Source organism: Oreochromis aureus, linkage group 14 (assembly GCF_013358895.1).
Source record: "Oreochromis aureus strain Israel breed Guangdong linkage group 14, ZZ_aureus, whole genome shotgun sequence".
Lineage (NCBI taxonomy): Eukaryota > Metazoa > Chordata > Actinopteri > Cichliformes > Cichlidae > Oreochromis > Oreochromis aureus.
The window spans coordinates 36,979,404-36,994,972 of NC_052955.1; the positions used below are offsets into that span (position 1 = coordinate 36,979,404).

The 15,569-nt window shown below is 40.3% G+C and overlaps 1 protein-coding gene across 2 annotated transcripts; it reads left to right on the forward strand.

The window, feature by feature from the left end:
* Positions 1-236: 236 nt before the first annotated feature.
* On the forward strand, positions 237-9,038 carry mrps23 (mitochondrial ribosomal protein S23). 2 transcript variants are annotated; one of them, XM_031728630.2, is made up of 6 exons: positions 237-408; positions 4,081-4,260; positions 4,897-4,974; positions 6,813-6,936; positions 8,074-8,212; positions 8,326-9,038. In XM_031728630.2, the coding sequence occupies exons 1-5, from the start codon at positions 365-367 to the stop codon at positions 8,185-8,187; spliced, it is 540 nt and encodes a 179-aa protein (XP_031584490.1). In that variant the 5' UTR covers positions 237-364; the 3' UTR covers positions 8,188-8,212; positions 8,326-9,038. The 2 variants fall into 2 exon arrangements, with proteins under 2 accessions (XP_031584490.1, XP_031584488.1); XM_031728628.2 differs by having other exon boundaries at positions 8,074-9,038.
* The last annotated feature ends 6,531 nt before the right edge of the window (positions 9,039-15,569 follow it).

Genomic DNA, 15,569 nt, shown 5'->3' on the forward strand with positions numbered 1-15,569 from the left:
TATTTCGCGTGAGCTCTATGAGTAAAAGTTATCAGGCTGTATTTTGGTTTTTAAGACAGACCCATTTGTTCAGAAGAATTTGAATATTTTCTTTTCTTTTCTTTTAATTTATTTATTTATTTGTTTAATTATTTATTTTTTGTCATTTTGGTCCACACTCCACACCAGTTGGTGGCGGTAATGCACCATTTTGCTGTTTGCCAACCGTCAATAAACCATATTCAGAAGAAGAAGAATCGCATTAAAACGGACATAACAGCATCCGAGCGGGTTGGTTCGACAGTGTTGCAAACAATGGTCCACTTCAATGCAGATTTTTGCTAGAAAAGGAGAATTATAGAGAACTCTCGACTAAAAGCTCCACATGGCAGGTAGTAGACTAGAGAGATTTGGAACGGTATTCACAAGGTAAGACCAATGTTTACGCCTTTTATTCAAGTAATGATGAAGCTAATGTGGCTTTTAGCTGTATCCACAATATCGATGATGGTGATACTAGTTCTGGCACTATAAAGAGTCGTTAGTTGGTACAGTATATGTGCTAGCCTTGGGCAGTAATAAGAGTGTTTTATTCAGGCAACACGTGGGTTTACAACTATTAAAATAATTGAATTTTAAAAAAGGGGGAGGGGGGGCAAACATCCAGCAGAAACATTAGTCACTGGAACTGTCATGATAAAGACAATTGCTGTCATATGTCCCCCCCAAAAAAATAAAAAAATAAAAAAAAGCTAGAACGCACTGAAGGTTAAAGGGTTTTTTTAAAAAAACAGGCGACATGATGACGTCATCGGCATGCGACAGTAAAAGCTCTGCTCTCCATGGCTGTGTCCCAATTAAGAGACCGCACGCTTGAAGTACGCGCACTACGTGCAAATACGAGAAGTGCGGAAGTGAGAGGCTTGTGAAATGGGACGGTCTAGCCTTCGTCGCGCTGTTCAGGTTGCCTAGCAACCATGATACTAACCGCGAGAAACGTTACATACGGCTTTGAGAAAAAATGTTTTGTTGGTCATTCATTTTTGTCATGACATCACTTTGATTAGTTGAGTCTCTGGGGCTGAGACCACGGGACTGTAAAACATGACATATATATATTACAGCAGTGAGCTTGAACTCTGGGTCAAATATTCAAGTTGTAGTTATTTATATTTCCTATCACCTTAAATCTTCACGCAAAGACAAGTACCTTTGGCTACGTTCACACTGCAGGTCTTAATGCTCAATTCCGATTTTTTGATCAAATCCGATTTTTTTTGTCTGCTTGTTCACACTACAAATAAAATGCGACAGCAAACGCGCTCTAGTGTGAACGCTCAAAGCGACCCGCATGCGCAAAAGAAGACTTCACATACAACGCGTTCTGTTTAGACCCAGAGCAAACAATATTGTTTGACTGATGGCCCTTAATATAAAGACTTCGGACTTTACGTTTCCCAGTTTTTGCTTTAAGTTATTTTGTTATTTACATAACCTAATAATTATCCTTATTGCTGTTTTAGAGAGGAGCGGTGCTTCAAAGGATAGTTGCAGATTTCTATCAGAATCTGCAGATTATACAGTACAAATAAAATGTTCACATTGTCTTCCCAACAGTTTCACTCACATCTACACTGGATGGCCAGGAAGCGTTCGCGATGTCTTCTCGGGCGCTTCTCCGGCGCTGATAATTGGCGTCTGTCTTGTGTCAGTGACATAAAAGACGGATTTAATGCGACATGACTGTTCAAACAGCAGTCGCTTTCTAAAACATCGGATATGTATCGGATTCAGTACCACATATGAAAGTGACCCAGATCGGATTTGAAAATATCGGATTTGTGCCGTTCACACTGTCATACCATGATCGGATATGGGTCGCATAGGGTCAAAAAAATCGGATTTGATGCGCTTTTGCCTGCAGTGTGAACATAGCCTTTGACAGTGTATATACAGATGTATTATACATAAGAGACAAATATTGTCCGTTTAATTTGTTGGCATTATTACATTTGGCTCAATGCTTACATATGTGTAAAAACAAAATGTACGAGCTTCGAAAACTGTTTCTGATAGAATGAAGAGTAGACTGATATATTAAATATTCCTTTATTGGGTGAGAAAATCATACCATGTCATAACTGCTTTAAGTCATACAGAATAGATATCAGAGCCTTAAACAGGCTGACTTCTGCTAAATGGGTCAAACTGGGCAGAAAGTATACAAACACATAACATCCTTTTAGAATATGATGTAACACTAAAGATCAACTTACCTCAAAATATATAAAGCATATAAACAATTACAGCAATATGATGCAACAAACACACCAGTACTACTAATCCAAAATACTCAAAGCTTCATAGAACTGAAACAAACATTTATTTTTAGGTCCATTCTGCTGCTGATACGTACTTTGGTTTCTGAACATTAAACTTGTTGCTGCCTTTCATAGTGTTTAACTTGAAGGCCCTGAGTACTTTCTCCCACACTGAAAACACTGGAATGATAAAATTATTTGAACATTACCTAATAAGACTGATTCAGGACAGACAATTAGTTATTTTAAACTTTTCTAGCAGTCCTTCACAAACAGGGAACAGTCTGTCTATTCTCTCATTCTGTCAGCTCCTGCTGGCTCTTTCTCCTCCTCTTCCTCACACACTGCTGAGTTTGTCCTGGTGGATCATCGGGGGTGCAAAGCCTCACAGATGATGTGCAGCAGTGGGTCCCTCAGTCTGTCCTCACTCTGGACACTTGCAGTTGTCGCACATGGAAATCAAATGTGTGATAAGCTGCAGGATTCAAACACAAGTGTAACTTATAAATACATGTTCATACTTTTATTACACAATCAGAGAGAAAGAAACGGAGAGAGAGTGCAGGACAGACAGACAGGTGACAGTCTCAGGTGTATACACTGCTACAAAACAGCACAAGAGAAGGAGGATTTAGTGTTTGTGTTATTACGAGTGCTAAACAAGAAGAGTTCCCAGATGGTCCAGTGGACACATGTGTGACTCCTGTGATTAAAGCATCTTTCTTTCAGCTTAACGAGTGAACTGTCAGTTCGTTCAAACACACGTTGAAGTCCGTTTGGCTCGACACCACCGAACAGAGGAGGCAATATAACATAGCTAACATTAAAAGTGCGGTGAATCCTGCTTGTGCCGTGATATTCAGGACTGCAAACCGAGCAGCATTCACTGACTTTCAGCTTGTTGTGTTTGTGGATATATGACTGACTTTAATTATCCATAAAATCATCACATTCTCTGTAAGATTAAGGTCAACTATATATATATATTTTGAAGTAGAGGCTTTAAAACCGAGTTAACGCTGAAAGTACAAACATCACTAATGTCACGTAACTTTGCCGACATGTGGCCAACAGTAATGTTTTAATGTTCTTCATTATTGAACATTCGCACATAAATAAGTGACATCATATTCAGTACTTACTTTTGACAGTTCACTCTTCGGCCGCTCCCTTCTGTCGTCTGCCGTATTTTGTGGCAAAATTATCCACACCCACCGCCGCGCTATGAATTGTGGGATATATGGGACCACGAAGCATGCACTGGACCACGCTTGATATTTGGGGAAATCGACGGCGCATTTGGAGTATGCATTTGAAGTACACTTCGAATTGGGACAGCTGTCGTCACGTGGCGGTGACGTAATCGCACTCAAAATGTGTACTTCAAGCGTGCGGTCTCTTAATTGGGACACAGCCCATCTGATGCTTCTGCCGAAACAGCGCTTGCTGGATGCTGATAAATATTGCAAATACGTGTACCTAGTTAGCGTTAAAGTTCTTACAAACATATTTATTAAATTCTTGAAATAATGTGACCATAAACTTGTTAAACATTTATACAGAGTTTGAGTATTTTAAGCAGCAATCATGGGATGTGAGAGATGACTTGGTTAAAAAATATCTGACTTTATTTTATTTTATTTTTTACTTAAAATTTTTTATAGCATAAACAACTTGCGCAAAAAGAGTTTCAGTATTAGAAGTTGTAATGCCATTCTTTGTAAAGCATTCTCCTGCACAGTTAATGATAAGGAATTGTGTGTTTTCACATCATCAACAGGGTTAGAGATCTGATACGCTCTGGAGTCATAAAGCCAAAGGAAAAACCTCTCTGGTATGATGTGTACAAGACTTTTCCACCAAAGAGGGCCCCACTTCATGTGAAACCAGTTACCAGCCCTTTTGCTAAGAAACAAGGAATTGTGCCTGAAATCTTCTACAGTGAGGATAAAATTAGAACGTAAGTCAACTACTCATGGCAACAAAAATTGTTTTCCTATATCTGAAGGCTCCTTTATAAATATTCAGATGCTAACCCAGATTTTTTTTTTTTTATATGCAAATACATGAATATAGGCAAAATACATCTAATTTGCATATTCTTCCTTTTTTTTCTACCAAAACCATAATTCTGATCAGCACAGAGTGGACACACATTTTGGGGATTTAGTCTTGGTTCGGAACAATTGCACATTTTAAACAGTGATTTAAGCTATTGTGATGCTGCAATTTAAGAAGGAAAATGGTCTTTCTATCAACAACACAGTTTATATCTGCTTTACCCACCATAGTGCTGGTTAAAGGTTCACTATTGCTAAGCTGTCAATATCATCAAAAACTTGAGGTTATTGGGGTTTTTTTGTTTGTTTGTTTGTTTTTTAAAGAAGCACTTGTTCCGACACATTAGTGATTGTCAATAACATGTTAATAAATTTAAATGTTAACATACACAAATTTATACATTTAGATAAAAATGAAGTATGAAATTCAACACACACAGACATAACTAAGTGTTGATACTAAGTGAAGCCTACAAAAATATTTCACTAACTTCTAACTTGTTTTGTTTTTTTTGTTTGATTTTTGTTTTTGCTAGGGGATTCTATGAGCAATATGGGAGAGGTTTGCGGGCTCTTGATCTCTCCAAATCAAACTTTGTTTCTACTTGTCAGAGGTATGTTTGACTGTGTTCAGAATAACACACATGGTACTCCAGGCTTTCTGAAAACCTTTTAAAATTTGTCACTGGATATAGATGCTTTTAAACTCAATTTCAATCTAGTACTTGTATTTTTGTTTAGCCATTTATTAATAGTCTATGACTCATTTAAGTAGAGCTTGATGACAAATGGTTCATGGCCAGTAGAAATTCGACATCCATGTTTTGACAGAGAACACAACAAACCAGTGACAATGAAAATAGCACCATGCCGAAGCAATCATGTAGTTGGAATAAAGTTTGATCACATCATGTGAGGTTGATACACAGATCTTAGAAGGGGGGAGCCACCAGCAGAGCATGTGTTAAAGCTTAGGCTACTGCAGTTGTACACATCAGTACATTAGGAATGTGAGCACAATAAAAGACAAAATGATAACAGAGATTTTTAAGGAATACTTGAGTGACGTTACTGAATATGAGTCCATAACAGACAAGGCTCAAAAGACAAGGACATTGTTGAAAAGAAGGGTCAGAGGAATTCAGTAGTGTGCAGAAGCAGTTTTAGCATACATTGCAAACTATGTCAAAACCAAATGCAAGTAACGCAATGGCCCTTTCTCAATTGTCAAGTACGCGAGTCCGTACTCACCGAGAACGCACAGGAGTATGGACTTGCGATTTGTACAATTGGAACACCAGTGTACTTGATGATGTCACAGATCCGGAGTTTTTACTGCCGTCCCCTCTTAATTTAACTGATTAATATGTTATGAAGCTTTAATCTCAGCCAAACCGATTTACTCAGGAACAAATAAAACACTGAAAAAAAACAAACATTAACATTTAGAAGTGATCTAAGTGACTTGTATATCATGTTTAACCTCAGTAGCGAAATCTCTATTAATAAAAATAGTGTACATGTATGCCTTAATAAAAACAAGCAGGTGAGATGTTAGAACGCTTTTATTTTTATTTTAGTGGACACTCAAAAATTACAATAGACAGCTGTTGGGGTTTGGAAGAGAACTGAACAAATATTTAAAATATAATCTGATCACTTTGAAGCAGCCTTCAGAATCTCAATGTATTAACATGCTGTTTTTGTTCCCGGTGAAAATGTTTCCTACTGAATTGAAATATATCTCAGCCAAACTGATTTACTCAGGAACAAATAAAACACTGAAATAAGCCAAACATTAACATTTCGAAGTAATCTAAGAGGCTTATATATCATGTTTAACCTGAGTAGCGAAAGACCGCAGGGGGGTTGAAAACGATGTGCCGGGAGTCCGCTGTTCTCACCGGCTCTAGTGATCCTCGACCTCCCGGTCTGCTATGGAGCTGGTGGGTAACAGACGTCTCCGAAAACGTCAGAGCACGTTTGGAAATGTATGATATCTTGATAAATCGAGCAGATACTTGAAGCTTACACAGCTACATTCTCGCTTGAAAATAACTTAAAAGTTTATTTTGTGAACCAGAAAGAGTAATATTTAAAAGTTTTTAGCCACGCTCCTTTGCCATTGCCGCTTTTAGGTTATGGACGAAATGCATTCTGGGATATTTAGCTGTACCAAGTACACACAAGTCACGACCGATGCATGCTCGATAAAACAGGCGGAGCGAGAACACATCCAGGAACTTTTTGCGCTCTCGGCTTGATACTTGGTCTGACAGATGACGTATCATGAGTACACGAGAACGCAAGTATGCATATTGAGACAGGCCCCATGAATCATTTTTACTACACATACACCCACCACTCGTAAGTTAAATCTATGAAAAATGCCCACAATAACAGTTTGACAGGCAGTTTTCACATTTTTCCTCTTATCACTTTAATCCCGCAGGTTTGTTGACAAGTACAGAGAGTTAAAAAGCCATGGCATGCTGGATAACTCCTCTTTGTTTGAAGAGACTGCGAAGGCTTTACTTAAAGAAGGTATCATCCTGAGAAGGCGAGGAGCTCCTCCTGTAAGACTCTTGTTATAAATATTACTTTGGGTTCCTACAAAAATGTTGTTGGCCTGTTTTGACATGGTCACATTTTTGCAAGCTGCAAACTATCTCATGCCAGTCAGCTAAATTATGTTGTCGTGTGAAAACGACAGGTTTTACTAAAGAAAAAGATGCCAAGTACATCCAAAGATTTCTCTAATCCGTCAAAAGTTTGGGCACACCTTCTCATTTAATAGTTTTTCTTTATTTTTACCACTTTTACATTTTAGAAACATACTAAAGACATCAAATATGTGAAGCAAGATATAGATATAGCAAAGGAAGATATAGATATAGCAAAAGAAAACAAAGATAAATAACTCTAAATATATGGTATATTTTAGATTCCTGAAAGTAGCCACTCTTGGCTTTGTTGGCATTGCTGCAAACCCTTTGCATTTTCTCAATTAGCATGATGTAGTCACCTGAAATGGTTTTCACTTCACAGATGTGCCTTGTCAGTGTTCATTTTTGGAATTTCTTGCCTTCTTAATGGGGTTGGGACCATCTTTTGTGTTGTGCAGAGGTCAGGGTCGTACACAGCTCAGAGCCCTATTTGACAACTGTTAGCTGATTGGTTCTTTCCATAATATGAATTCTAAGTAAAGAGAAATGACAGTCCATCATAACTTTAAGAACTGAAGGTCAGTCAGTCCGGAAAATTGCTAAAACTTTGAACGTGTCCCCAAGTCCTGAAACCAGCGTTCGTGTCTGTTTAGGCGGAGGTTGTTTGGTTTCCCCAATGTGTAAATCATGGCAATTCTTCTGGCACTGGCAATGGGAGACCCGATCCATTGCCAGTTCTACCCCTTGGTCCTTGGGGTAGACCAAACTTTGTGTTTCAGTGTTTAAAAGCCACTGAGATAATATGATTTATTTTTAATACATTTGCGAAAACTTTAGGCAAACTTCGCTCTTTCATTTGGGGGTATGGTGGTGGTATTGGCTGTATGGATTTTTGAGGTAAAAAAAAAATTTAATCCATTTTGGAATAAGGCTATAATAAAATGTTAAACTAGTGACGCACTATAAATGCTTCATGTCGTGTGTGTGTGTGTGTGTGTGTGTGTGTGTGTGTGTGTGTGTGTGTGTGTGTGTGTGTGTGTTTTAAAGAATAAATCTGAATCCAGGGATCCTGTGCTTGACCTGAAACTGATAGACATGTTGGCAGAGCAGCAGTCAGCTGGGACTGACACAACGAAGACAACAGAAGATAAAAATTCATAGATCACAGTAGCTCAAGAATCATTTGGTGAACTGCATATTTTCTCTCTTACCAGCTATTATGATCATAAAATGTTATTTCTGTTTTTGCGCTGTCTCTGACACCCAACAATTAAGTCTGTGTTTTTAATTTCTTGACAGCCCATTGCACACTGCACCAGCGGCAGCTTGTTGCCATGAAAGATTCAATGGAGCTATAAATCATATGTCAGTGCAGGTGAAAAGTTGTACAAAAAAACAGTAGAAAAGAGTTTGTTATATAAGTATTTAGAGGTCTTATGTCTGGCAATAAAACACATTGTTATAACGTGTATAATTGTCGTGAAATTATTGTAATAGTTTAGAAAATGAATGAAATGTCCCAAGTTTTTTTTAGTTTCTTGTGGTTTGCACCTCATCATCTGTCTTGCCTTCTTTCTGACCTGGAAATGAATTTCTGTGTAACATGTTGAATGGTGCCTCAATACCTACAAGCATCATGTGGACAGAGGAGGAAGCGAGGATGCACAGGGCGTATCCTTTGCAGAATAACTTTAAATATATAAAATAGTCTTACAGCTTGAATTCAGGAGAACTATGCAAACAGCTACTTTGTCATATCTATAAGTTGTTTTGGTTGTTAAGATGATCAACTGCCTTTAAACTTTGTCCTTCATTTTGTGTGTGAGAGAAATGATCAAAAACATAATCTCTTGTCACGTACTACAGTGAGAATTTAATTAAAAGTTGCCCTTAAAATAAAGCATATCATCAGTTCAGTTATGCCAAAGAACATGAAATGCAGAGAAACAATGCAATAGTTTTAATGCAGCTGTGCCAATAATCTTTTGACATAATTAAAAGGATGGCATTAATTCCTGTTACCTCTGCCTGTTTCTTATATCTTCTTTGCACCTTCCAAACCTCGAGGAGAGGGGAGGGACAAGTTACAAGGAAAGAAATCGAGGCTGTAAAAGACTGTGAAAGAGGAAAACAGTTTGTAAACTTCACGCACTCACTTGGCTGGACCTGTCTTTGTTTGGGGACACAGAATGTTTGTCCACTGTTTGTAAACTAGCGCTGGTTTTAGCCTGATATAAACTCAATAGCCACTTTATTAGATATACCTGTTCAGCTTCTCAATGGAAAACAGGGCTCTGTTGTCCTATTCTAGAAAACCAAAAAAGCATTGGCTTGGGTACATGGATAACACCTGGGTGAAAATCAAATGTCAAAATGTACCACAAGTCACTGATCACATCAAGATGGACAAACATCAGGTTGAGCAGGGGGAATATGAAAAATGACAAGCTAGCATTTCCAGAAGTAATGTGGAATATTTAAAAGTGCAAAATAGTGCCATCTCTCGGTTCTGAAACGTTTATGTATTGTGTTCATAGTGGTGTCCTACAATCTTTAAAAACCCACTCCCTGTTGGTGTATAAGCAACAGATGCTTCTTAACCTCCTAAGACCTGAACTCTTTCATGGCATGCATTTTTAATTTCTCTTTGCTATTTGGGCTGATTGGAACCTGATGAATGTAAAAACAAAGAATTACCAGATTATTTTTTACGTGATTTTTGTTTCTGAGAAATATGAGATCTACATATAAGGACATTCATTTCAAATTTTGATAGAACAGTGACTATAATGTCCTCGTAAGTGGATATCAGGCCCTTGTAGAGCACAATTTAGTATTTTGGTCTAGACAACCCAAAATGTGATGTCCACATATGTGGACGCCAGGTCCTAGGAGGTTAATATCCGTAACTCATTGCTGATACTCCCCTGCGTTGCCAGCGATTTGGAGGACTCCCACCGCCTCTGGTGTTGGTACCGGAGGAACTGCATCGATGTGATCCACCTTGGAATCCTTCGAAACAGAAGGGCTGTAGAAGTGGTTGAAATACGTGCCACGTGTTGTACGGGTTAGATCTTGGATGGGGTGGGTCCTTGCCATCGGCGATCCTGCCTGTTTAGAGCTTTTTTCTGCTCTCAGACAGCGCTGCCAGGGGAGGAAGACAGGACAAAGATACACTGTGGAAGAGAGCCAGAGATGAATAATAACTAATAATCAAGTACAGAGAGGTGTATAAACAAATGCATATTGAGTGAAAAGGGGGACTGAAGAAGAAACGGTGTATCATGGGAATCCCACAGCAGCCTAGACCTAGCGTAACTAAGGGTGGATTTAGGGACACCTGATCCAACCCTAACTATATGCTTCAGCAAAAAGGAAAGTTTAAAGCCTAATCTTAAAAGTAGAGAGGGTGTCCTAAATCCAAACTTGAAGCTGGTTCCAGCTGAGTGTCATCTGCACAAGAACAAAAACCTTTAGTGATCCCTTATGTGCCAGGGGCATTAGAACAGAGACATAATTTTCTCAAAACACTGCATCTCTGCGGATTTCAGACCAAACAACCTTTGGCTAAGGAGCACAATATAGAAGAGACTCTGCAGTTTAGTTATACCTACAGACCAGTGGCAACTCTTTCAATGATGACAATCTAAACAGGCAGGAGGCAGGCACTTTTTTTCCAGAGTGGAGGCCATTTATGTGAAAAGGGAAAGATCATCTCTGAAGCGAGTGGCTTAAGAGTACATCATTCACCATCTTACAATCCTGTCATTGCAGTCATACCCCAATTCTCTAATGTTTTTTTAGGCTTTTTGAAGGTTTTTCAAAGTTTTTCTTAGGACACTGGCTGCTTTTTTGCTTATTTTTAGTCCAGTCCTTGTGCTTCACAATTTTCAGGGAAAAGGGTGGGTTTTTGTTGTTTGTTTTTCTGTCTTTTCTTCCTAAGTGCTATCATCTGTCTCACATATTCATATTCTGATGAATGCATCAGAGAGCCCAAGGAGCAGACAGGGATCAAACCTAGAATCTTCTGATTAGTAAATGACCTGCTGGCCTATGAATTACTCAAGCATAAAAAGCTACCTAATACAAGGAAAGAACCATTGTTGTTCATTACTGGGGTGCTAGGAGGTAGAGCAAGTCATCTACTAGTTCAGTCCTTGGCTGGTCCCAGTCTGAATGTCAACTATCCTTGGGCAAGATACTAACCCCAAGTTGCTCATCGAAGTATCCATCAGATTAAGACGGTGTGTGAATATTAGATAGGAAGCACTAAGAGCTAGCATAGAAATGAAGAAGCATAGAGAAAAAGGGCTTGGGTGAATGGAGCATGTTGTATAAAATTGCTTTGGGTGCTCAGGTAGAATAGAAAAATGTTATATAAGAACAAGTCTATTTACCAAAATTCTAGAAATGCAGGAAAATCCTGTTAACTCATGCTTTATTACAGGTACAGCTGCTCTCTTACCATTACTACCAGGCGAATTTTCATCTGTTAAATTGCACAAACACTTTCTTACCACTACTGCACCTTGTTTCCCAGTCTCAAGGTCAGCCACCTCCATTTCCACTTTCTACAAAGTACACACAGGCACCTCTCAAAAATGGACATTTTCGGCTCCATTGAAACTTAAAGGATTGCTGCGATCTTGTGGAATTTTGTCCACCCAATACCAAATTTTTGAATGTTCTAAGGTGCTGGTGAGTAATTAACAGTGGTTTACATGAATAGCTTAAACTGTCTTACTCTTTACTCTGTTACTACCCTTCAAAATTCAGTGGGAATAGCTAGTTTGCTGTATGGTAACCAACCTCAAATTCTGCAAGGATTTCCTGAATGAATTCTCATGAATAACATTAATCTCGACCAGGGGCAGGCAACTCCTCGAGTGCCAGTGTCCTGCAGGTTTTAGATCTCACCCCTGGGTCAACACACCAGAATCAAATGATTAGTTCATTACCAGGTCTCTGGAGAACTTAAAGACATGTTGAGGAGGTAATTTAGCCATTTAAATCAGCTGTGTTGGATCAAGGACACATCTAAAACCTGCAGGACACCGGCCCTCGAGGCCTGGAGTTGGCCACCCCTGATTTAGACACTTAAAGTACATTTAAGAATGTACTTTAAGTGGCAGTCAAATGAACAAACTGTTAATCAATTACCTGAGATGAAATCTGCTGAGCTACTTTGAAAATAGCTTCTAACTGGTTCCTTCCATAACAGGATGGCTCCTCAGGGGTAAGGCCATCATGCAGTCCAGCGTCCTTAATGGTTCTGCTATGAACTGGTAGGGGAGCCTTTCAGTGCATCTAGCCTTTCAGAAGAGGCTGGAGGAACTCCTCTGAAAGGTTGGAGGCACACAAACATGTATTCACATATTCCACAGTTATTTACAGTTTGATCATTTTTATTTTCTCATCCTGTGGACAATAAAACACATGGATGCAGGTTTATTGTTAAATTTTGTAAAGCTTATTTAACATATCCAGCTCCAGCCCCACCTTGATCCTGAACTGGAACTGCTGAAGCAGTTAAGGTCATACATCAACTAACTGTATTTATCCAAACAGGCTGAACTAATCGGGGCTCACTGAATTAGAGACTTTAAAAAGTTTTCTATGTAAGAATGTGTCGTACTGATATCCCAGCAAACTTGACAAAACTGCTGTTTTTCAGACTACATCTGTTAGAAGCTGGGACGGCATGTGTGCTTGCGTTTCCTTTTTTGGAGCAGACGGGCGAGGCAATGATCCTCGGGGTTCCCCAGCCACATCCGTGGAACATAATCAGATGGACTATTTAAGGAGCAAGTGTCAGATTATTTTCTTAGCTTCAGTGGTAATGAGCCAGACATCTTTATATTTAACTACATTCATTAAGGTATTCATGGATTCCCTCATTCTGTGTTTCCTGCCAGCTTGACTGGATGTAAACAAAGCACAGCTCCACTGTGCTTTGGTTACATCAACTCAGGACCCCGCAACCCAGCTCACCTGCATGATCACTGGACCACTTCTGTCTCCACCACGGCTCCCTGCCCTTGCCCCATTACAGAGTAAACATGTGACAAGTAAGCTCTCCTTGGGTACGTAAACTGCTCTCTTATGCCCTGTTTCATTTACTCGCAAACCTCGTTCTCCTTTTCCCTCTCTAGATAGTTAGAGTTCCCCACCAGCCCATCTCCCTCACCTCACCATCTTGTTTTTCCTGTGACTACACTGTAAAAAAAAAAAAAAAAAAAAAAAAAAAACCTGTTTCACTGCAATTGTGGTTGTCTGAGTGATCTGCCACTTGGGTCCACTTGTATTTCACCTGACAACATGTAGCTGTCCTTGTATGTCAGGTTTATGTGACACAATTACTTCTTATGTTTGCTTTCTCATTTTTATAATTTAGCAGCACCCCTGGTTTAAAGGGTAAATTAGGTTAGGGTTTAAAGGGTTAAAGCAATGCATTATCAGGGATTGTAACATCTAGTCCTTGAATTGTAATCAATCCAGGTAGTGCACAGGTTGGTCACTCTAGTCTTGTAGTCTCAGCTGAGTGCTCAGTCTGCCAGTAGCTGATATTGCCAATTCCTTTCTGTGCCCCACTCATGTATTTAGCCATGTGCAAGTTCATCTTAGCTCCTATGATGCCTGACAGGAGCTTCCATGTGGTACTGAGGCAGGTTAGTGGCCGGTAGTTGGATGGGACCCTTCTGGAGGTCCTTGGGGATCAGGACTGTCCGGCCTTCAGTTAGCTATTCCAGGTGTCTCAATGACTAGCAGCTGGTTCATTTGTGCTGCCAGAAGTTCACGGAGTGCAGTCGGCTTCTTCAGCCAGTAGGCATGAACTATGTCAGGGCCTGGTGCTGTCCAACTCTTCATACTGGAGACCCTTTCTTGGATATCTGCCACTGTGATCATTACTGGACCCTGTTCAGGGAGGTTGCTGTGGTCTGCTCTTAGATCCACTAGCCCAGGGGTGGCCAACTCCAGGCCTTGAGAGCCGGTGTCCTGTAGGTTTTAGATGTGTCCTTGATCCATCACAGCTGATTTAAATGGCTAAATTACCTCTTCAACATTTCTTGAAGTTCTCCAGAGACCTGGTAATGAACTAATCATTTGATTCTGGTGTGTTGACCCAGGATGTTATCTAAAACCTGCAGGACACTGGCTCTCAAGGCCTGGAGTTGGCCACCTCTGCACTAGCCACTGAGCATTGCCATTATGGGTTGCGTCCTTCTATATGCTCTTCCAGTATTGCTCAGTTTCCAGCCTTGGTGGTGCTGTTCTCATATTGTTCCCCTGCCACTGAGAGTACACTTTGGCTGGTTCTGTGGAGCACAGCTGGTTTATTCTCCTGCCTTCGATCTCTCTGGTATACCTCGTCAAGCAGCTGCCCAAGGCTGTGAGTCGTTGCTTGGCAGTTTTCAAGGCCTTAGGTATGTACAGCTTGCTGTACTTCTTAGGCACCTTCTTCATTGCACCTTTCTGCAGTTCCGATAACTGGCTAACCTCCCTTCATGCTACCTTGATCTTGGCCTTTAGTCTCCTTCTCTAAGGAGGGTACTGCTCCTTGTGGCTGTTCAACTTGTAGTCAAACATCTTGCTGATCACTGCTGCTGTGGTGTAGATCAGCTGGTTAGTCTTGGTAATGGTCGCAGTAGGTATTGTCCATAGTACTGCATTCACATCATCTAGTAGATCTTCTCAAGGTACCTCACTTATTCTTGGTAACCAGCTACAGAGGATCCAGGTTTCATGCCTCACCATGATGCTATCTTTCAGGTCAGTTCCTCTCGCACTCAACAATCCTTCTTCCATCGCACTTGGGGCTTGGTACCCAATCTCGGGTGGAAGTGATGATATCTCCCTCCTGACCTGTTGTCCTGGCTCCCCCTCGGCTCGTGTGGAGTACTCCATCACCTATACAACCTGAGCCTGCACCTCATGACAGTCCCAGTGCTATGGAAAACATCAAGCCTGGTCCCAGTGCCCATGAAGAACCATCCAGTGACACAAATGACTACTGCCCTTTAGCACTAACCTCTCATATTATGAAGGTTATGGAGAGACTTATCCTGGAACACCTTGGACCCCTGGTGAGTGACTCACAAGACCCTCTGCAGTTTGCATACCATCCCCACTTGGAGGTGGATGATGCAGTGATACATCTGTTGTAGAGAGCTTATTCCTCCCTCGATAGACCCAAAACCACAGTTCAGATAATGTTCTTCAACTTCTCTAGCGCCTTTAATACAATCCAGCCTTGGCTGCTAAGGAAGAAGTTGGAGGACATGTAGGTGGAGGCTCCACTGGTCAAGTGGATCAGTGACTGTCTGACAGGCAGTTTGTGACCCTGCAGATCTGTGTATCAGAGAGTCTGAACAGCAATATGGGAGCACCCCAGGGAATTGTGCTGTCCCCTTTCCTGTTCATCATCTGTAAGTCCAACTTCAAGTACATCACAGAAACTTGTCTGCTAAAGACATTCTCTGATGACACAGCCATTATTGGAACTGTAGAGATGGGATGGGAAGAGGAGTACAGACGACTGATAA

What these genes read in the sequence shown, in the direction of transcription:
- mrps23 (XM_031728628.2), top strand. Translation starts at nt 365, where the DNA reads ATGGCAGGTAGTAGACTAGAGAGATTTGGAACGGTATTCACAAG. An exon ending in TTTGGAACGGTATTCACAAG is followed by an intron (nt 409 to 4,080) that starts GTAAGACCAATG and finishes CATCATCAACAG; the next exon opens with GGTTAGAGATCTGATACGCT. An exon ending in GAAGGCGAGGAGCTCCTCCT is followed by an intron (nt 6,937 to 8,073) that starts GTAAGACTCTTG and finishes TGTGTTTTAAAG; the next exon opens with AATAAATCTGAATCCAGGGA.